At 34.5% G+C, this 20,005-nt stretch overlaps 11 protein-coding genes, 1 non-coding gene and 3 pseudogenes across 15 annotated transcripts, besides 2 other annotated features; 12 read left to right on the plus strand and 3 right to left on the minus strand.

Annotated features, from left to right (window-relative positions):
- The first annotated feature begins 604 nt into the window (after positions 1 to 604).
- On the plus strand, positions 605 to 676 carry TVAGG3_0020960. The gene has a single exon. It is a non-coding gene; the product is annotated as a tRNA-Glu (tRNA).
- Positions 677 to 1,813: 1,137 nt separating this feature from the next.
- On the minus strand, positions 1,814 to 2,830 carry TVAGG3_0020970 (transcription-initiator DNA-binding domain ibd family; the record flags this gene model as incomplete). The annotated part of the gene is made up of 1 exon (XM_001304583.1): positions 1,834 to 2,790. The coding sequence occupies one exon, from the start codon at positions 2,788 to 2,790 to the stop codon at positions 1,834 to 1,836; it is 957 nt and encodes a 318-aa protein (XP_001304584.1).
- A 335-nt stretch (positions 2,831 to 3,165) lies between these two features.
- On the minus strand, positions 3,166 to 4,248 carry TVAGG3_0020980 (WD40 repeat-containing protein; the record flags this gene model as incomplete). The annotated part of the gene is made up of 1 exon (XM_001304584.1): positions 3,166 to 4,248. One exon carries the CDS (start codon positions 4,246 to 4,248, stop codon positions 3,166 to 3,168), a length of 1,083 nt encoding a protein of 360 aa, XP_001304585.1.
- Positions 4,249 to 5,040: 792 nt separating this feature from the next.
- On the minus strand, positions 5,041 to 6,539 carry TVAGG3_0020990 (protein serine/threonine kinase protein; the record flags this gene model as incomplete). The annotated part of the gene is made up of 1 exon (XM_001304585.2): positions 5,254 to 6,525. One exon carries the CDS (start codon positions 6,523 to 6,525, stop codon positions 5,254 to 5,256), a length of 1,272 nt encoding a protein of 423 aa, XP_001304586.2.
- A 172-nt stretch (positions 6,540 to 6,711) lies between these two features.
- Positions 6,712 to 6,807: a terminal%2Cinverted (terminal inverted repeat of Maverick-3 transposon ID:TVAGG3_0021000).
- Positions 6,712 to 20,005: part of a mobile genetic element that runs on past the window's edge.
- TVAGG3_0021010 lies at positions 8,036 to 8,397 on the plus strand (annotated as a pseudogene). Its single transcript has one exon. A coding segment is annotated over exon 1 (362 nt).
- TVAGG3_0021020 (serine threonine-protein phosphatase family) lies at positions 8,416 to 8,658 on the plus strand (the record flags this gene model as incomplete). Its single annotated transcript, XM_051220129.1, has 1 exon — positions 8,416 to 8,658. The coding sequence occupies one exon, from the start codon at positions 8,416 to 8,418 to the stop codon at positions 8,656 to 8,658; it is 243 nt and encodes an 80-aa protein (XP_051105115.1).
- On the plus strand, positions 10,330 to 11,198 carry TVAGG3_0021030 (annotated as a pseudogene). The gene has a single exon. A coding segment is annotated over exon 1 (869 nt).
- On the plus strand, positions 12,591 to 12,743 carry TVAGG3_0021040 (uncharacterized protein; the record flags this gene model as incomplete). Its single annotated transcript, XM_051220130.1, has 1 exon — positions 12,591 to 12,743. The coding sequence occupies one exon, from the start codon at positions 12,591 to 12,593 to the stop codon at positions 12,741 to 12,743; it is 153 nt and encodes a 50-aa protein (XP_051105116.1).
- Positions 12,763 to 13,347, plus strand: TVAGG3_0021050 (phage tail repeat-like family; the record flags this gene model as incomplete). The annotated part of the gene is made up of 1 exon (XM_051220131.1): positions 12,763 to 13,347. One exon carries the CDS (start codon positions 12,763 to 12,765, stop codon positions 13,345 to 13,347), a length of 585 nt encoding a protein of 194 aa, XP_051105117.1.
- Positions 13,396 to 14,100, plus strand: TVAGG3_0021060 (uncharacterized protein; the record flags this gene model as incomplete). The annotated part of the gene is made up of 1 exon (XM_051220132.1): positions 13,396 to 14,100. One exon carries the CDS (start codon positions 13,396 to 13,398, stop codon positions 14,098 to 14,100), a length of 705 nt encoding a protein of 234 aa, XP_051105118.1.
- Positions 14,160 to 15,020, plus strand: TVAGG3_0021070 (uncharacterized protein; the record flags this gene model as incomplete). The annotated part of the gene is made up of 1 exon (XM_051220133.1): positions 14,160 to 15,020. One exon carries the CDS (start codon positions 14,160 to 14,162, stop codon positions 15,018 to 15,020), a length of 861 nt encoding a protein of 286 aa, XP_051105119.1.
- On the plus strand, positions 15,563 to 16,225 carry TVAGG3_0021080 (uncharacterized protein; the record flags this gene model as incomplete). The annotated part of the gene is made up of 1 exon (XM_051220134.1): positions 15,563 to 16,225. The coding sequence occupies one exon, from the start codon at positions 15,563 to 15,565 to the stop codon at positions 16,223 to 16,225; it is 663 nt and encodes a 220-aa protein (XP_051105120.1).
- TVAGG3_0021090 lies at positions 16,591 to 17,458 on the plus strand (annotated as a pseudogene). Its single transcript has one exon. A coding segment is annotated over exon 1 (868 nt).
- TVAGG3_0021100 (KilA, N-terminal/APSES-type HTH, DNA-binding family) lies at positions 18,408 to 18,797 on the plus strand (the record flags this gene model as incomplete). The annotated part of the gene is made up of 1 exon (XM_001324928.1): positions 18,408 to 18,797. One exon carries the CDS (start codon positions 18,408 to 18,410, stop codon positions 18,795 to 18,797), a length of 390 nt encoding a protein of 129 aa, XP_001324963.1.
- On the plus strand, positions 18,886 to 19,692 carry TVAGG3_0021110 (KilA, N-terminal/APSES-type HTH, DNA-binding family; the record flags this gene model as incomplete). Its single annotated transcript, XM_001324929.1, has 1 exon — positions 18,886 to 19,692. One exon carries the CDS (start codon positions 18,886 to 18,888, stop codon positions 19,690 to 19,692), a length of 807 nt encoding a protein of 268 aa, XP_001324964.1.

Genomic DNA, 20,005 nt, shown 5'->3' on the forward strand with positions numbered 1-20,005 from the left:
ATTCCATACTTTTTACAACGGATATGAAAATTCCAATATCAAACCTATTCATATAGAAGTAACAGCATCAGGATCTTGTGTCATGCATGTACGATCAATGAAATATTGATACAAATATGAGTTTAATGTTGAAATAAAAAAATCTTTAAAAATACTTGATGTAGAACATATATTCTTGTTTCATTGAAAGATTTTCATGGTGTTTAATCATACGATATAATAACGATGGACGAAACGAATACGATTTGAAAGTGATCGTAAAAGTGGCAGCCCGATCAATTGTCAAATTTCGATTACTGATATTGATTGAAGCTTATTAGAAGCTGCAAAAAAACAAAAGGCGGGAGAATGAAAGTACAGCTTCATTCGCTATCAAATAGCAAGTATTATATGTATGCATTGGAACACAGATACAAAAATTAATTTGTGATGACAAAAAATAGTCCTATTGTAGATTCATAAATTGATTGACTCTAACTAGCTTACGAAACATCTCCAAAATTTCATGGATTTGGCTGCCTGAATGCAAAGATGAAATAATTTAGAAATCTTACAAGTTTCCAGAATGTTATCTTATAATACCATGCGATATGGATTTCGTGAATCCGATATCGTTCAGCGGTTAGGATATGTGGTTTTCATCCACAGGATCGGGGTTCGACTCCCCGTATCGGAAAACTTTTTTGTTTTTTTTAGAAGAAAAACATCGAGTTATTTCATCTTCTTTTCTAATGCTTAATTGGCTTAAAAGGATAAAGATTTTTATATCTTCAATAATTTTTACCTAAATAATCTTTTCATATGATTCAACATTTTAACTAATCATTATCTTATTAATTAGCAGCTTTGCTTCACTCTGTTGTTTTTAAAAATAGCAAGACTCCCATTCAAAATGCAAAAAATTATTTCAAAATTATAAAAGGATAGAATCTATATGGTTTTAAATAAAATACAATATATAAAAGGTTATGAAATGGTTGTTTGTGTTCTACTTCAGCTTTCGTTCAGTACTTACTGGGTAAATCAGAGATTGAACAAAAATAATAACTGTTAAGGAGAAATTCAACAAAGAAGAGATCAAAACACTCCTATCATTAATCTCTCTTAGTGTAATTAAGACTCGTCCTAATGATCCAAGTGCTCTGAGGAAAGCAGAAGTTCTTGAAAAGTTCCCACGCTTCTTTGATCGATATGATAATATGATCTGTGGGAATTTGTTCGCAATTGATAATGGAATGCATATAAACCATAAAGGCAATATGAATGATGCGGGTATTATGTTTCTAAGTGTCCCAAATATCAAAGAGCAATGAGCTAAAACTATTAGATTCCATATAGTTGAATCTAAAATATTTTCAAGACGGGAAACAAAGAATCCGATGATCAAATTTTGTGTAAATACTATAAGAGTCTCAGCGTAAGTGGTCCATGCGTAATGATGTGAATAATGGTAACAAAATGAAATTACATTTACTGGTAATTCCATTAATATTGCGATCAAACTGATTCCATCAGCGCGCATATGAAGTAAGATCTTTAAAATTTGAGGTATCTTGACTAATGATGAGAAGAATATCAGGCCAACACCAATTAGTTTAGATAATAATAGGGAAAAGCAGTGCCAATGGCTTCCTGATAGGAGGACACTATGAATATTACAGCAGCTTGCATCTAGTATTGATGAGCAAAGTTCTCTTAATTTATTCATTCAAGTCATCAACGAAGACAAATACTTTATCTCATGTAATAAAACGATATATAATAAAAACAATCATTGTTTATGCAATAACATTCAATTATTTTCATGTATTAAAATTTTCATGGGAAATGAAATTAAACATTTCTCTTTCGAGATGATGTCCACTTGCAGGCTTCTAGGACGCTTTCGTTGCAACCACGGATAAATATATTCTGAGAATGGAAGAGAAGACGAACATTGTCGTAATCAACTCCCTCAAGGTCTTTTGGAGTAACCATCTGTGGAGCAGTATTAGGATCGAGCTCGATAAATCCATGGGATGGGAAATTACCTTGTTGATGGAAGAAGCTGCCGTCGATAGTTCTAATTCCAAGTAATCTTGCAAATCTATTCTTTTCTACTCTGAGTACTCTATCGTTAAGCCATTCTACACCAAGAAGATCCGCATAAAGTCTGTCTGATTCTGCAATTTTTAATGCGTTATATAATTTGTGAGAAAATCTAGAGTTAGCGTTATTTTTCTTTTGGAAAAAGTTCTGTACAAGATATCCAAATGAGAATTCTTGATCTGTCCATATCTTACTTGGAATAAAACCAAGTTTCTTTGGATTAAATTTGATACCTGGATCAGATAGAGCTGCTTCGAAGCCATCATTGATCGCCGGTAGGGTTGCTGGTGATGTTAGACTTCTCGTATGCTGGGGTGTTGGTTGAACAATTGGTTGAGTTCTTTTGGCCTCTGGAGCTTCAGCTGCTGGTGCTGGAACTTCACGATATTGTGCAAAATTAAACATAGGAGCACGTGCTGGACTTGATGGGGTTCTTCTATGCTGAGGAATGAGTTGAGGAGGTGCAAAATTTGGAAATTCGGCGGGAGTATCGCCGAATATTAAATCAGGTATTTGACCGGGGGAAGTAGGATTTGGAGATGGTGGCAAAGTTGGATCAAAATTCATTTGAAGTGGTGAATCCATATAAGGTAAATCCATATCAATTGGATCCACAAAACCAGATCTCTGTGGAGAATTAAGTGCCCAATCAGAGCTGGGAGGATCTGTCGGTGAATTTAACCAGAAATCATCTTTCGACATTTTGGATTAATTTTCTATCGTTATTTGTAACGTATTGAAAATTTAATCACCGAGTAAACTCAAGCATTATTAGATTTAGAAATGCCTAATGTTGTGATGTTGATTTCTCGTAATGAGAAGGTTTTATCCTCGATATGATTCATGATTGGTTTTGCAAAGCGCAGAAAATGCGCTTTGTATAGATTGGAATCGAGTGTGTGTGAGCAGACAAATATATTTTATATAACAGAATTTTGACTGATCATATTTTTACGAAATCAAGAATTGAAAATTAACTTGTGATAAAAAATTGTTTGTGAATAAGCATAAAAATGTATTTATAATCTAATACAATATCAAACAAAACTATATTCTCGATAATAAATTAAGAAAATTCTAAATTGTGCCGCGCATACAATTTTTAACAACGCTTGTTCTTATTGATGAACGAGCACGTGGTTTCGTAACAGGAGGAAGTGTTACTTCGAAAGGTTCATCTTCCAAAACTTTAATCTCTGGTTTTATTGGAGATTCGTCAACATCTTCTTCGCTTGGCTCTTCTTCTCCATTAGGAGTGACATCCAAGCGATATTTAATGTCCAATTCATCCAGAAGATCTCTGAGCGTAACATCGAGTTTCTTCATTCTGTTAAGGATTGAATGGATGTTATGAACGAAGAAATGAGCTGCCTCCAATAAAGAGATAACATGTCCACAAGAAGTTTTAAGAGCGCTCCTCATTCGTAGAAAATCTGGTGTATTTGCGACATTTGAAGGAATTTGTGATACGAAATTGTCATTTATGTTTCGATTAAGAATAACCATTTCTTCTCTGAGTGAATCCAATTTGGCGTCATTGAATTCGGAAACATCGCCGTTCAATGTTTTGAAGATTAGCTGGTAAATGCGTGTGATTTCGGACTTTAAAACATTGGATGATGAGTAGAGATTGTCTTTGTAATACGTACGATTAACAATTGATTTCGCAATTGTTGTAATACTTCCGGTAAGCATGTCAAAATCTTCTTGGAGCTTTTGCTGATGTGGGATTTGGAAAGAAGAAGATAATCGATTCATTGCAATTACTAATAATGACCATTCTTTGAGTAATTTTTGCGAAAAGTCTATTATTGGAGAATATCTTCCAATTCGGCGTGTGTTAGGTGAAGAATTGAAGTACTGAGAGCAATGAGATAGAAAACTATCAAATGCGGACTTAAACTGTGAGTACGTTAATGTCATCTGTTTTCCAACTATTTCAGCGCCTGTTGATGAATTAAATTTACTAAATAGCTCATTGAATTTATTATAAGCCTTTCTAACACGCTTTAATTCTTTTATTTCAGTAACAATTTTAATTCGACCAGTTCTTTCATGTAAAGTAATATCCTTTTGACGTGATAATGATGAATTAGAATGTTGTGGAATTCTTGGAATGCGAACGCTTCCTCTTGTTGATGGTCTTTTCTCTGTGTTCATGATTGAATAAATTTTTGAAAACGTACGATAATATTTTACACGAATTGTAACTTTTGAGGATTTACATGCAATCGGATTATCCAATCCACTGCTGGATATAATTAAAATTTCACCAATTTTCTACCCACATCAAACAATTTGCTCTCGGAAAAAAAAACGAGTGGAATCGGATTGAGAAGATTCCTACAAATCGGATAAAAATGGAGAATCAAGGAAAGTAGAACTTCGGATGTCAGCATTTATTATTGCAAGACTTCATGTGAGGAATTCATTTGATGCTGAAAAATTCAAATTTGAAAAATTTGAAAGTATCATAAATCTATTGATCCTTTAAACCAATTCATAAATTTGTTTTGATGACCTAATTTCGAAACTCCTAAAATCTTTTATTTAGTGAGATAATTCGTTTATGGAATTCGCAACTCCAAAAAAAATTCAAAAATCAAAAACAGCAATAACAAAGTGCATGATGTGGAACAGCAATTCAAGATTTCAAAAAAAGTTTGGAAGAAACAGGAACGATTAAAAGGGGTTGTAAGGAAGCGCTTAAGCATAAAATCTTGAATTCAAAGCATTTATTTCGATTTATCGATATTTATTTACAAAATCATATACTAAATTTATGATACCAGCAATCTCAGAATCATATAATTGTATACGCTCAGCAATAAAACTTCAATATTAAAGTAATTCTTTAAAAATTCGATTACTCCCTAAAAATCAAAGGATTCATATAAAAAATGAACGCCACATATTACACACATGAAAAATTATTCAATAATTATTACTGGTCTTAATGAATATTCGTTCAATAACGATGAGATTCTATAGACAAAATAAGATTATCTCGAATTAGAAGTCAAACCATCATCAGAACTCGACTTATTTCGTAAAACTTGTAACATAAAATGACAAAACTTTGATTATTGAATACGAATAAAAAAAATTTTTGACGTAAAAAAACCATTATGGACATTTTTATTGAATAGCAGGTGATACGCATTCTTACTGAAGGATGGCTGCTGGCCTTGCGTCGTAAGGCTGCTGTGGAGGAATGGCCGGTTTAATTGGCCTTCTGACGGCGACTGGGCGAGACATTCTACGCTGTGGGATAGCGACACCCATCTGAGCAGCAGCAAGCTGTCTTGGCTTGTTAGCAGCTCCGAATGGGAATTTGGTAGTTGGTCTAGCGAGTGTAGCTTTGAGAGGTGGGATAGTCTGACCATCCTTGATCTGAGTCTTAGCGGATGGGATACGCTGCTCTGGAGGAGTGTTGAGATGCTTACGACGTAATTGTTCGTAGAGAGATGTAAGAGCGTTCATGTCCTTTGCGAGAATAGCTTCGTTGAGGCCATCAATTGGGATGTTAAGTTCGATCATTTCGTCGACAACGTGCTTGTCGATAGCGGTCTCATCGGTCAAGACGTCATCGGTTGGCTCTGCGACGGAGTATTGTGTCTGTGAGAACCAGTGGTGGTTCTTGATGCCTTCGAGTGTGATTCTCTTCTGTGGGTTCTTCTTGAGCATCTTCTTAAGAAGATCAATAAGAGCTGAAGAAAGGTAGTGTGGGAAAACTGGTTCTGTATAGACGATTCTACGAAGGGTAGCCTGCGTATCATTGTCATCGAATGGAAGTTCTCTGCAAGAAATAGCGTACAATAAGATACCAGCACTCCAAATATCGCAGGACTTATCGTATGGCTCGCCTAAAATCATTTCTGGTGCGGCATACGCTGGGGAACCACAAGCTGTTTGAAGCTGTGGATCAGCATCTGTAAATTGGCGAGAAAGACCAAAGTCAATGACTTTAATGTTTCTGTTCTTATCGAGAAGGATGTTTTCGGCCTTGAGATCTCTGTGAGCGATGTGAAGCTTGTTGTGGAGATAATCAAGAACGGAAATCAATTGGAGGAAGTACTTTCTAGCTTGCTCATCGTTTAAACGACCATTTTCGTTAACGTAATCAAGGAGGTTTCCGTTTTCGACGTATTCCATTACAAGGTAATGATTTTCTGGATCTTCAATGTGGTGGAAGAGCTTAGCAATGAATGGATGGTCCATATTCTTTTGAAGATTAATTTCACGTTGGAGACGAGTAATAGAAATTGTATCTGTGAAGAGAGCTTTTGGTAAAACTTTGATGGCGACTTGATAGTTAAGTGCTGTATTGTTGGCAAGCCAAACGGAACCGAAGGAACCTTCACCGAGAGGCTTGATAAATTCGTATTCTGTGAGAACTGTGTTTCCAATGGATGAAGTAATGACACGTGGACCCATTATTTTTGTGAATGGTTATTAAAATTATATTGAATAATTTTTTGAATAAAAATAATATTATATATGTATATGGATATTTTGTTTTTGAATTAATCTTTTGGCGGATGTTGATAAAAAGTGGGGACGATAAGAATAAAATAACGAAACAATATTTTGCGATCAATTTTAAGGATTTAAAAAAAAAAAAAAAAAAAAAAAAAAAAAAAAAAAAAAAAAGGTAGTGGGGCTTCCAGGGGCTGCGCCCCTTCTAGCCCTGAAGATGTTTAGGAGAAATGAAGTTTTGAGGACATACATGACTGTGAGTTTTATTTACGACAAGATAGAATATGAGAGAGGTCCTATAAACCGGACAAGTAAGGGTCATATAAACATCTGTCATTTTACTCAGAATTTTACTCAGAATTCAATAAAAATATATTTTAGGGTAGAAGGTTAGATATAACCTCTTTTCTAACCTCTTTTCTACCCTCTTGAATTTGTCAAGATTTCTTCGTAAATGTTTTGTCACTTTTCTGTCACTTTTCAGGAAAAAAACATTTTTATTGTATATAAAATGAATTTTACAAAACCACCGTTACCCTTCTTTGGAAATAAGAGTAGATGTAAAGATATTCTATTGAGAGAACTTAAGAAACTACCGAATGGTCTAACATTTGTAGATTTGTTCGGTGGAAGTTTCTATATATCCCATCTGTGCCATACTGTATTTCCTGACTCAAAGATTATATGCAATGACTTCGACAACTATATGGACCGTCTCAAACATATACCAGACACAAACAATATATTGAAAGAGTTAAAAGAAAAGATACCTATAGGTAAGATGGAACGTATACCATTAGATAAGAAAAATATTGTGAGAGAGGTTTTGAAAAAAGCAGAATATATAGACTGGGATAGTATATCTGCTAGACTATTATATAGTGGTGCTATAAGAGTTCATGACATTGAAACACTTATGTCAAAAGTTTTATATCTTAACTATACAAACGTTTTCAAAGAGGACATAGAAAAATATATTGAGGGTATAGAGTTTGTGAGATGTCATTGGACAGAGTTGTATGAAAAATATAAAGACAAGGAAAATGTTTTCTTTATAGTGGACCCGCCGTTCTATAACACATGGGATTTTCAATACCAAGTAGACTGGACTTTGAGAGACTCTTTAGAAACTTTAGACGTTTTACATAACCATCCATGCTTTTACTTTACATCCGATAAAAGTGGTTTGGAAAGTGTCATGAGATGGTTAGAGGACATACATGACTATGAGTTTAGATACGATAAGATAGAATATGAGAGAGGTCCTATAAACTGGAGAAAGTGTCATAACAAAGAAATTTTACTAGTAAGTAAATGTGGTTTGAAATAGGACTACTTGTTTTAGGTTTTTTTCCATTTGTCATTTACTTATTTGACGTGGCAGAAAAGTACAGGAATATGAAGATGAACCAATGCCTGCAAATGTTCAGTATATGTACTCGTAAGAGATATTTTTATCTAATATTAAATGGACGCACAGAACTTAGCGAATGCACAGCAACCTGGACAACCAAACCCAGAGAATATTCCAAATGAAGTTAGAATACAACTGCAATGGCAAACTATGGTCAAGTGCCAACAGATGTACAAATGCAAACTGCCATGTCAAATGACGCTGCGTTAGGTTTGCCACCATGGTATGCAAATATGAGATGGAAAGAGTTTTATACAAACCCCGAAGTGGGATATAAACAACTTTATGCAGATGACGCGAACACAGGAGTTGACCCAGAATATGTTTTCTACCAGAGGAGAAACAGAATGTATGAGCTCCAGTTAAAGAATGCTATGGAACTCAACAGGAAACGTAAGAGACTAGGCGGACATTAGATTTTTACATATAGTAAAATGGGTTTCTTCAGTAAGATAGGAAACTTCTTTCGAAATGTTGGAAGAGGTATATGGAATGGAATAAAAACCGTAGGAAGAGGAATTTGGAACGGAGTCAAAAATATTGGTAAAAGAGTAGGTCAGTTCGTTGGTATTATACCTAAAGACCCTGAACCAGAAGAACAAGCTCCTGTTATACAACAGCCTGAACCTGCACCACAGTCTAGTTGGCAACCAAATCCAACACCTCAACCGTATTAAAAATTATATTTTTACCGTTCGATAGTAGTTGTATATGAAACTAAGTTCTAAGTAAAACACATGGTATAATGGAATTATTCTTTTTCTTCCATCTGTAGTAAACCATACTTGAAAGTCTGAAATACTTCCACTTGGTGGTTCGTATAACTTTGTAGGTTTTTCGTAAAAGTCATTTTGCCAAGCATAAGAAAGAGTTTTGGGCGCCAGAAAATGAAGAAGAAGCATGAACAATAATAGCAGCTGGGTCGAAAACATCTTTAAATAAATATGGTTCATCTCTTGCATATCGACTGTAAATATTTGCTAAAGGAAGTTCGACTTTCTGATTTAACATTCTTTGCAAATAATACCATGACATTGCAGTGAATTCTGTATATATTTGTTCGTCTTTCTTTGGATTGTCTTCGTAGATTTGAAATGACACTTGTGAATTTTGTTTGTCATATACAATTCTCACATAAAGTTGCTCTCGGTATTTGCATATATCAGACATATTTTGCATAACATGAATTTATTTTATCTTCTATATTTTTTAACGCAGTCTGTAGAGAAGATGAAAGGTCAACTTGTATTAGCTCAATTTCTTCCCACATTTTTCGTTTCCCTTCAGATATATAATCTATATGAAACCTTACAATAAATGGAAAACTTTTATCTTCTACAGACACAAACTTCATTCTACGAAAGCCAATAGCTTTTGTGACAGATGGGTCTCTTAGCCATCTTAATGGGTAGTCAAAACGATAGCCTTCATGCTTTACGGTCTCTGTCTCAAACTTTTGACCGACATTAGTAAAAAGTTCATCTAATGGTTTAGTTGTAGCAACTCTTGAATTTTCTTTTTCTATTGGAAGCATATTTTATCTAGAATAAAAATGTCAAATGAAACAGCGTCTATGAGAGAAATACAACACAACCGACAACTCATTTTGCAAGCTCTAAATAAGAACACAACAAACTTTTCAAACTATTCTAAGATATCTGAGTCATTGAAAGAAGGAAACTTAAAACTGACGATAAACCCAATGACAGACGAGTTTCTGTTTCAAGACAGTAAGAACCATACTGTTGTATAAATCCAACAAAAGGAACTTTAAACGAGAAACCTATAGATGAACTTCTTTTGAAAGCAGATTTGACAACAAAGCTGACAAAGAGTATGTAGACGATGCAATAGCAAAAGAAGAAGAAAGAGCTAACAAAGCTTATGCAACGAAAGAGGATGTTGAAAAGAAAGCAGATAAAACATATGTTGACAATAAAATGTCAAGTGAAGTGACAAGAGCTGAAAACGAATATTCTAAAAAGACTCATACACATTCTATATCTGAAATAACAAACTTACAAGAAACCTTAAACAGGAAAAGTGACGTTGGACATACACATACCATTGCAAATATTGCAAACTTACAAGAAACCTTAAACAGGAAAAGTGACGTTGGACATACACATACATCTTCTGAAATAACAGACTTAAACGTTAGCCTTGAAAATAAAGCAGATAAAACATATGTCAATGAAATATACCAAAGTTTGCTAGGAACAAAAAATATTGAAACTATTGTTGGTGACTTTTCTGTCAATGAAGAAAACAAATATTTTAGATGGCAGTTGGTACAGTCCTTAGAAAATGGTACACGGTATAAACTCATTCCGAAAAATAACAATGAAATGTATGTAAGCTATAAAAGAACGATGGTACACAAGTTAAAGTTCCATTAGACAACAACTGCTACTTAAACTTATATGGAGACGAACAAAAGAAATATTTAAGAGTTTATGAAATGACAGATATGACATTGCCTGACCCAGCTCCAGCACCATACTATTATGACTATGGAGATGACAACAGAACACCACATGTAGATGAACAAAAGCTAACATTATATTTAGATTTTTATAGATATAAAAGATATAATGCACAATAGAAAAAACGAGAATAGTATACTATTATGAAGATGACAGAAATAAATATTATAGTCAAGACTTTACCCACCCTGAAAACATAAGATTATATTATAAAAATATTCTGACTTAAACCAGAAGAAACCTGAAATAGTTGCACTATATTTTAAGTTCAAAAGAGACAATCCTATAATATCTCATATGTTTGATTTAATGAACCCAGTAGGTTCTATTTATACATCTATGGAAGCAAGAGGTCCTCAAGTAATGTTTGGTGTTGGTGCATGGGAACAAATAGTCGACAGGTTTTTGTATTGTGCAAACTCTTCAAAGGAAACAGGTGAAGTAAAACGATTTCAGGTGAAAATTTACCTGCACACAGTCACTACATAGATTTAAGTACATCTCAAGCAGGTTGGCATAAGCATAGATATTGGGATTGGTCAGGAATGACAAAAGGTAAAGGATATGATGTTAAAGACGACGTTAAGTTTGCTATAAATTGTTACTGGGATGACACGCAGGGAGAAGGAAACCATACACATTTCGTTTCAGGATATACACAAACAACGGGACAAAGTAAAGACTACATGCCACCTTACATGACAGTTTACGCATGGTATAGAATTGCTTAGTCGTCATTTTCAACTTCTTTAGCATATTCGTCAGGAGTTGTCTTATATTTGTTAGGAACTGTCTTTGAAAGTATACCACCTTGAACTTTGACAAGTTTGAAACGAGGTCTGACAATAGTAGTTTTATCTTCTGCTTGCAGTCTGTACATTTTGCCATGTTTGCCTAAAACTTCATAATATTCTCTTGTATACTTTCTTCTATTTTACGAACACGAATGCGAGTACCTGTCGAGTTCCCATTGTTGTCATAGTCAATAGTATTTTCATATGGGTCGCGTTTAGGTATTTCTATTTTTTACTTTGTCGCCTTTCTTAAGTTTGAAGCCTGGCATTCTTTCTTGTTTGTCTCTTTTGACTAAACTATTAAATATATAGTCTTTCTCTAAGTCGGGGTTGTTTTTTCATTTCTTCGGGGGAGTGGTTTCCCAAACCTTTTTGTTTACGGCTATTGTAAATATTAAAACTTGTCTCATCTTTGCCATGGAGAAATGTCTGTACTTGTCGTCATATGACATTTCATCTACCTCACCACCTTGTGGTTGGTTTAAGTCTCTTAAGATTTTTATACAACTGTCAATGACACCAAGAGCAGAATGGTTTTGGTCGACAATGAAATATTGGTTTACATTTTTTGAACGCAGATAGTTTTTAATATCGTCTGATTTGAAAGACTTTCACAGTCAGATGTCAGTTTTGTTGGATGGTATTTGTCAACGAATATGTCAAAGCAGTTTTCACATCTAAAATATTTTTGGACGCATAATGGTATGGCTTCACAGTATCTTGTGTTTTGACCGACAAATATTAGCCAGTATGGTGGTCCATCTTCTCTATACCTCGGAATGTTTTCCAAGATATCCATAAACCAAGCATTTGGTGTTGAACTAAAGATTTTTACCATGAGTGCTTTCTTTGTTGCTTTAGAAACATAGGGGTCCTTGTTTGGATTCGTCATTTTTATCCTATAAGAAATGGGTTTATTTGGCGCATTAGCAGGAGTTGCATCCAGATTTTTACCCGCAGTGGGAACAATAGCCAGAGGTGCATTTGGAATTGGAAGGAAGATTTTGAGTACATTAGGTATACTTAAAGAGAAAGCACAACCTATTATACAAACTGTACAGAAAGGTTGGGAGGTAGCACGAGATGCAACAAATCTTATTCAAATCCTGAAACAAGAGGAAAAGTTCAAGGCTGGATGGACAATGTAGGAAGAGAAGCAGGAAACTACTATAACAAAGCAAATGACTACTATAACCAAGCAGGGCACTATATGGACCAAGGTGAAAGATTCTTTAAGAGGAGGATATAACCATGCACAACAGTGGGTAAACAACAACACGCAACCGCACCGCCTCAAACGTGGGAATGTAAATTTTTTTACTGAATGAAATGAACAATACAGCATTGAGACAAATGGGCTCAAGATGGATTTGTCGACTTCCAGCAGTTACACCACGTGTTTGTCAAGTTCTTCCTATACCTCAGGAAGTTTTAGACCGACTTAAAAAACCTAAACAACCAGTTGAAAACAAACCAAACTAAAATTTTTTACTGAGATGAAATGACCGAAGAAGTTGAAACCGTAGATTTGACACCACAAACAAAAAGTTCAGAACCATTGTCAAAACCTGTCAAAGAACTTACCGATGAAGAGAAAAATTCAATAATAGAAAGTGCCAGGTCTGGAAATACAAACCCTAACTATAAAGTCACTTTTCATAGAAATGGAACGGCTAGTATCTCAAAAAAGAAACAGACTCTCACAAATAAAATATTGAAGTCTGAAGGAGCTAAAGAGACAACAGATGGAAAAGTATATTTTACCGACGAACAGTTCATTATAGAACATCTCATTGACTTAGAGTCGAAATATTCTAAACTTTACAACAAACACAAAAAGTTGAAAGGAAAACAAAAACAAATGGCATATGATATTTACGAAGATACTAACGACACAACCATACCTGCAAGTGAAGTAAAGTCAGAGGAACCGAAAAGTGACGAAAAACCAATAGAAGAAGGGAAGCCAAAAACTGAAGATAAACCAAAACCAAAGGTTAGTTTCAATACTAAACCAAGTCAACCTTCATTAGCTGGTATGGGTTGGCGTCAAAGACTTTTGGTAGCTGGTGGCTATGTTAAGTAAAAGGAAAAAAAACATTTTTTTATTTTTATAAAAATGCCCCCGTATAGAATGGATAGAAAATCTGCTAGAATAAAAGCAGAGTTAGAAAGATATGGTTGGAGAGTTTCGAAGAATTTTAAATATAGGAAGGGAAGACCCATAAAAGTTTATGACAAATTGTCTGGTCTTCGCTACGAAATGGATTTGGAAACAGCACGTGCCAATTATCCAAACAGACTAGAGAGGTTAGAAGAAGAACGTCTTATGGACATGCCTTTCGATGTTAGTGAACCTCAAGTTGAAGGACACGACGGCTTTGCCAGATTCTACTGGAAACATGACGAACAATTGCATCCTTTGAGAAGGAAAAAAGGAAAAGGTGAAGACAAACATGCTCCCATGGAAAGAACAAGATATGCATATGAAAAGTACCGTGAAGTTAGAAGTCAAATTACATCTGGTCGAACCTTTACAGTAAACTTTGACGAAGGAAAGAACAAAGAAGGCTTCATGGGTGTACTTGCTGCCATACAAGACGGAAATAAGAAAGGATACAATCTCAGACTAACCGTAACAGATTTGGACGGTCATATATACTATGCACATGGCAATGTCACAACAGCCGCACAACTTCTTGACGCTTTCAAGACTACAAAGAGAGAACAAATGGTTGACTCCGACTCCGATATTTTGAATGGAATTGAAGGAATTGTAAGCGTGAAGTTCGAATGGCACAAAAATAACCCTCAAGCAGTCAGACAACTTGTTTGTTAGATGAGAAATATGAAGTAAAAACGTTTACTTTTAAAACAGTATATTTTTACATATATTAAATGTTTCAGGTTGAAAAACAAAGAACAAAAGTAGCAGATACAAAACCGTTAGACTATATCTTTACAAACGCTGGTAGGACTATTTCAGATGAAGAAATTTCATCCGGTGCTTACAGGTTTGACTTTCCAATTCGTTGGCTTCAAAGTCCTTCAGATGCAAAGGCAATAGGATTTAGAAGAGTTTTGTTTTCAAAAAGAACTAACGCATTTATGTTCGCAGTATATTTTCATGGTCAGTATAGAGCTTCTGACGGTCTACTAGACAAATTTGACGAAATGAGAATCTTTACGGTTCGTTCAGACGAAAGTCTTGAGAAGACTCTAAATGACTTTCAAACTCAAATAAACAAATACTACTGGGAATTTCAAGAAAAATACGATTCTTTACTAAATGGAACATACTATCTGAAACTAGAATATGACAAGATGAACTCCACAGTTTCATTTCAAAGGATTGAAAATAACCCTCCAAGAGATACACAGTTTTTATTTTGGCAAGTAGACAAACGTTCTTGGGCACAATTTCTTCGGTTACTAAACCAGAACGAACCATTACCACCTGACGGTCCGTTCTGGTTTATACGCCCACCAACAGATTTGACAGTTTATAGAAACGTGTTTGACCCTCAAAATGTTATGTGTCATGCAAGTTTCAGTTCAAGCAACAATAGTTTTCTTTGTATTGGTAAGGACTTTTATGACTTTGCTTCTAAATTTTACGAACCACCGAGTAACAGTTTCTCTGACTTTCAAGTTTGGTTCACAACAAATGGTGTGCAACATATTGTTCCATTGTACTACGACTTTTATCTCGAATTGTCTTTCATATATAACTACGGAGAAGTGCTGAAAAAGTATTGAATGTGGCTCGATGTTGTCCATTGCACTGCTTCAGAACAATACTTGTACTTTTTCAGAACAATATTTGCACTGCTTCAGAACAATATTTGTACTTTTTCAGAACAATACTTGTACTGTTTCAGAGCAATACTTGTACTTTTTCAGAACAATATTTGTACTTTTTCAGAACAATACTTGTACTGTTTCAGAGCAATACTTGTACTTTTTCAGAACAAGACTTGTACTTTTTCAGAACAAATTTCCCGTAAAAGCTCTCAATTTGTGAGAAAAATTTTCTGTTTCAGAACAAGACTTGTACTTTTTCAGAACAATATTTGTACTTTTTCAGAACAATATTTGTACTGTTTCAGAACAATATTTGCACTGTTTCAGAACAATATTTGCACTGTTTCAAGACAATATTTGTACTGTTTCAAGACAATATTTGCACTGTTTCAAGACAATATTTGCACTGTTTCAAGACAATGTCCGACGGTTAAGCCACAAACGAATGTCCGACGGTTAAGCCAAAAATATTTTTTATTTTTATTGTAAGAACTGAAATGACAGTCGAAGCAAAAACGTTCACGAACAAATCTAATGGCGAAACATTCACAAAAGGCACTTACAACGGTATTGAAGTCTTACGTAGAGACAAGGATGGTTATATAAATGCAACAAAGATGTGTCAGCAGTTTAGGAAAGACTTTAGAAGGTTGTTGGAAAATAAGTCCTGGGAAGAGTATTTTGAGGCATTTTGTGAAGAATATACCAACCCGCGGAATTCCGCGGGTTGCTTTTTATACACAGTTCATGCAGGAATTCCTGATGAAATCAAACAGGTTAGAGGAACGTATGTAGACCCAAGACTTGTAAACTATATAGCAATATGGGCTTCTCCAAAATATTGTATAGCAGTTGGAAAAATTCTGGACTCCATAGACAAGAAAGTTCATGAGAAATTAGATGAAGAAGAACTTGAAGATACAGTAGAGAATGCTAAACCTTTGTTCGAAGAAGAAGTTAGAAAAATGCATGAAAAACAAATAGAACATGAACGTGAGATATGTTCTGGTTATAGAGACTCTCCATACGAACTAGACCAATGGGAACAAGAAGATTTAAAGAGAGAATTTAGAGAATATGAACTCGCTAAGATAACATTAGAAGCTGCAGAAAAGAAGTTAAAAGTTTGGGGTCGTTTTGTACAAAAATATTGTGAGTAAATGAACCATTTATTTTTGCTAAATTCGGCAAAAATATATTTTAGGGTAGAAGGGTAGATATAACCTGTCTTCTACCCTCTTTTCTACCCTCTTGAATTTTCATGAGTTTTCATGAATTTCATCGTAAATGTTTTGTCAAGACTTCTTCATAAATGTTTTGTCAAGACTTCTTCATAAATGTTTTGTCAAGACTTCTTCATCGTAATGAGTGTAAATGACCCAAAAATATATTTTAGGGTAGAAGGGTAGATATAACCTGTCTTCTACCCTCTTTTCTACCCTCTTGAATTTTCATGAGTTTTCCCGAAATAAAAAATAAAGTTGGTTTTTTTAAAAAAATATTTTTTTATTTTTATTGTAAGAACATGTTAGCAACAACAGCACCAAACTCTTTAGTCATGAACCCAACTTCAATGTTAGTAGAGATGAAAAGCTTCATTCCTTCTTCATATACTTTCGAAACAAAAATCCAGAAGATAAAGCAAGAACTTCTCCAAGGAGATTTAGATTGCACTGCGAAAGATGAAACAAATGAACAGTATCTTTATGAAATGCAGGATATTATTGACCATCTACCTAAACTTCCTGAAATCCAACAACAAAAGCTCACTATTCCAGAATTCGACGAAATAGAAGTCAAAGCAACTGACTCAGTAGAAATAAAGAAGTTCATACGAAAGGTAAACTATGAATTCCTTGGTTTTCATTGCAACCACAAAGTCATGGACAAAGATTGCGATATGGTATATAAGAACATCTCTGACATATACAAATCTGGGGAGTTTAAGACCTACGACAACTTTGTTTCGTTAGTTGCAAAATGTGTATGGCAGATAAGAGATAAAGATAGAAGAGGTAAGATATGGAATGAACAGATAAAACCCGCAACTTTTGAGTTAAAGAGAGCAATTGACGCCTTAGTCATACTAGCAGGTAAGATTTCAGAATATAACGCAAAAATGAACCCACAATGTTCAAAATGTAAAGCAGCAATGAGGAAATATAACTACTCCGTCAAAGAGATAGAACGTATGCGAAACGACTATGCAGATTTAAAGAAAGAAATGACAAACAATGAGTTTGAAACAGTTGGAAAGATAGACAATGACACCAAAGTGGTTAGAATAGGTGATTTAAACGTAAGATACTCAAAGAAATACAACAAATATTCTTTGTCAGACATTTTATCTCCATCTGGAAAGAAAGCAAAGGACTGGGTTAGAATTGCTTCTAGTCAGAAAATTTTGACAAGAAATCCTGAGCTTATGATATCGGTAAGATTCTATGGAACTACAGCATATCTCATCGACAAAAGTCTTATACCAATAGTTTTTTATGGTTAGACCCAGTTGTTGGATATAACTTCATAACATATGGTTCATTCGATACGGAACGTTGCAGTGAAGGCTTACTTTACATCGTTCAGAAACCGAAGGACTTCAAACAAAAAAGATATAAGATAGGAAGAACATATAATATAACTCTAAGATATGACAGTACAGTCAATAGAGTCAAGGTTGTGTTGGTTAACGATATGAGAGCTGCTGAAACAGAACTACTTGAAAAGTTTGAGAAAATGTATGGTGCTCCCATAAAAGGTAAAGAAACGTTTGAAGTAGATGAGATAGATAAAGCTATAAAATTATTTGACGAAGTTGCTGAAAAATACATGTAAAAATAACGTTTACCATGTAAAACGCTTATAAAATAACTGGGGTAGAAAAGAGGGTAGAAGACAGGTTAGATCTAACCATCTACCCTAAAATATATTTTTGGGTCATTTACGCTCATTACGAAGAAGTCTTGACAAAACATTTACGATGAAATCATGACAAAACATTTACGAAGAAGTCTTGACAAAACATTTACGATGAAATCATGACAAAACATTTACGAAGAAGTCTTGACAAAACATTTACGATGAAATCATGACAAAACATTTACGATGAAATCATGACAAAGAATGTACGATGAAGAAGTCTTGACAAAGAATGTACGATGAAGAAGTCTTGAAAATTCAAGAGGTTAGAAAAGAGGGTAGAAAAGAGGGTATATCTAACCTTCTACCCTAAAATATATTTTTATTGAATTCTGAGTAAAATTTCATGAATTTCCTCTAGACAGAAAAAATAAAGTTAGTTTTTTATAAAATATTTTTTTTATTTTGTATGTAAAGACAGAAATGACAACAACAGAGAACACAACAACTGCTATCGTTCATGAAGCCATAGATGAAGAATACGAGTACATACAGTTTAACAAACAACTCCGTCTCATTCGTTCGGTCAAAGATGACATGTACCAAATGCAAAGTATTTTGACAGCATGTGCTACACCAGATACTAAGAAACCACAAGACTGGTTTGAATTAAATAGCACTCATGAACTCCTCAGTGAGTTTGAACATGAAGAACTTAAAAAGATGTACCAAGACAGACAAAACTTACCATCATATCTAAAAGGTATATATGTTCATAAGTTCCTAGTTAGTTCAATAGCAATGTGGGCTTCTCCTCGTTATGCTTGGTATATTTACAGACTTCTTGACGAAGTTGCTGAAAAATACATGTAAAGCGTTTATTTTTGGTCTTTTGTGAAAGTAAGAAAATAACGCTAATTTTATTTTTTTTTATTTTTTTATTTTGTATGTAAAGACAGATATGTCAACAACAGAGAACACAACAACAGTTATAGTCCATGAAGCCATAGATGAAGAATACGAGTACATACAGTATAACAAACAGTTACGTCTCATTCGTTCGGTCAAAGATGACATGTACCAAATGCAAAGTATTTTCAATGCTCTTCGTTCTACAAAGCAAGCACATCATTGGTTTGAAAACCAACAGACAAAAGAACTTTTAGAAGAATTTCCTCATATGTTTGCGACCCGCGGAAAACCGCGGGTCGAGATTCCGTACGAAAATCGTCAAAATTTGCCAAATGGTTTGAGAGGATATTATGTACATAGACTTCTTGTAAATGCTGTTGCAATGTGGGCTTCGCCTCGTTACGCTTGTTATATTTTCATGATGTTAGATGAAATTCATAGACAAGAACGTGAAGAGCTAGAGAACAAGCTTGAAGCAAAAGACAAAAGCATTCAGAAAAGAATACCACGTTCGGTACCAAAAGGAAAGGAAAAGAACTATAAGTATATGATTTACACTGAAGAGATGGAAAATGAAGAAGACAGAGATATGGTTATGTTGCATTTAGTCAGAAGAAACAACAAAAGCTTTTACGACCTTGCTAAGATTTACAAATCTGACAGAAATTGGTTCTATCGCGAAAACTTACCGATTTCAATGACCCCAAATGAAGATGTGAAACAAATAGTTCAAGATACGTTACCTCAAACACACTATGATATTAAAGGTTGTACAATACTTACCTTCAAAGAAGATTTGCCATTGTTAAAGGAAAAAATAACAGAGTATTTTGACGACTTCAAACAAGCAGAGTAAATGAACCATTTATTTTTGGTCTTGACTTCAGATGGCTCAGGTAGCTCTAGATGGTAAATTGTCTTGTCAAATCCTTCTGGCATTCCGAGTCCTTCCTTCCAACATTCCAAGTCCTTCCTTCCAACAAGAAAAAAATTTCCTGACAACTGGAAAAAAATTTCCTGACAACTGGAAAAAAATTTCCTGTTGTTCGTCCGTAAACCATTCAAATTTTCGAAAATTGAGAACTTTTTGGTCGAACTTCAGAAAAAGTTTTTCCTTCCGACAGGAAAAGTCCTTCCTTCCGACAGGAAAAGTCCTTCCTTCCGACAGG

The sequence above is a fragment of the Trichomonas vaginalis genome, chromosome IV (assembly GCF_026262505.1).
Source record: "Trichomonas vaginalis G3 chromosome IV, whole genome shotgun sequence".
NCBI classification, from domain to species: Eukaryota; Parabasalia; order Trichomonadida; family Trichomonadidae; genus Trichomonas; species Trichomonas vaginalis.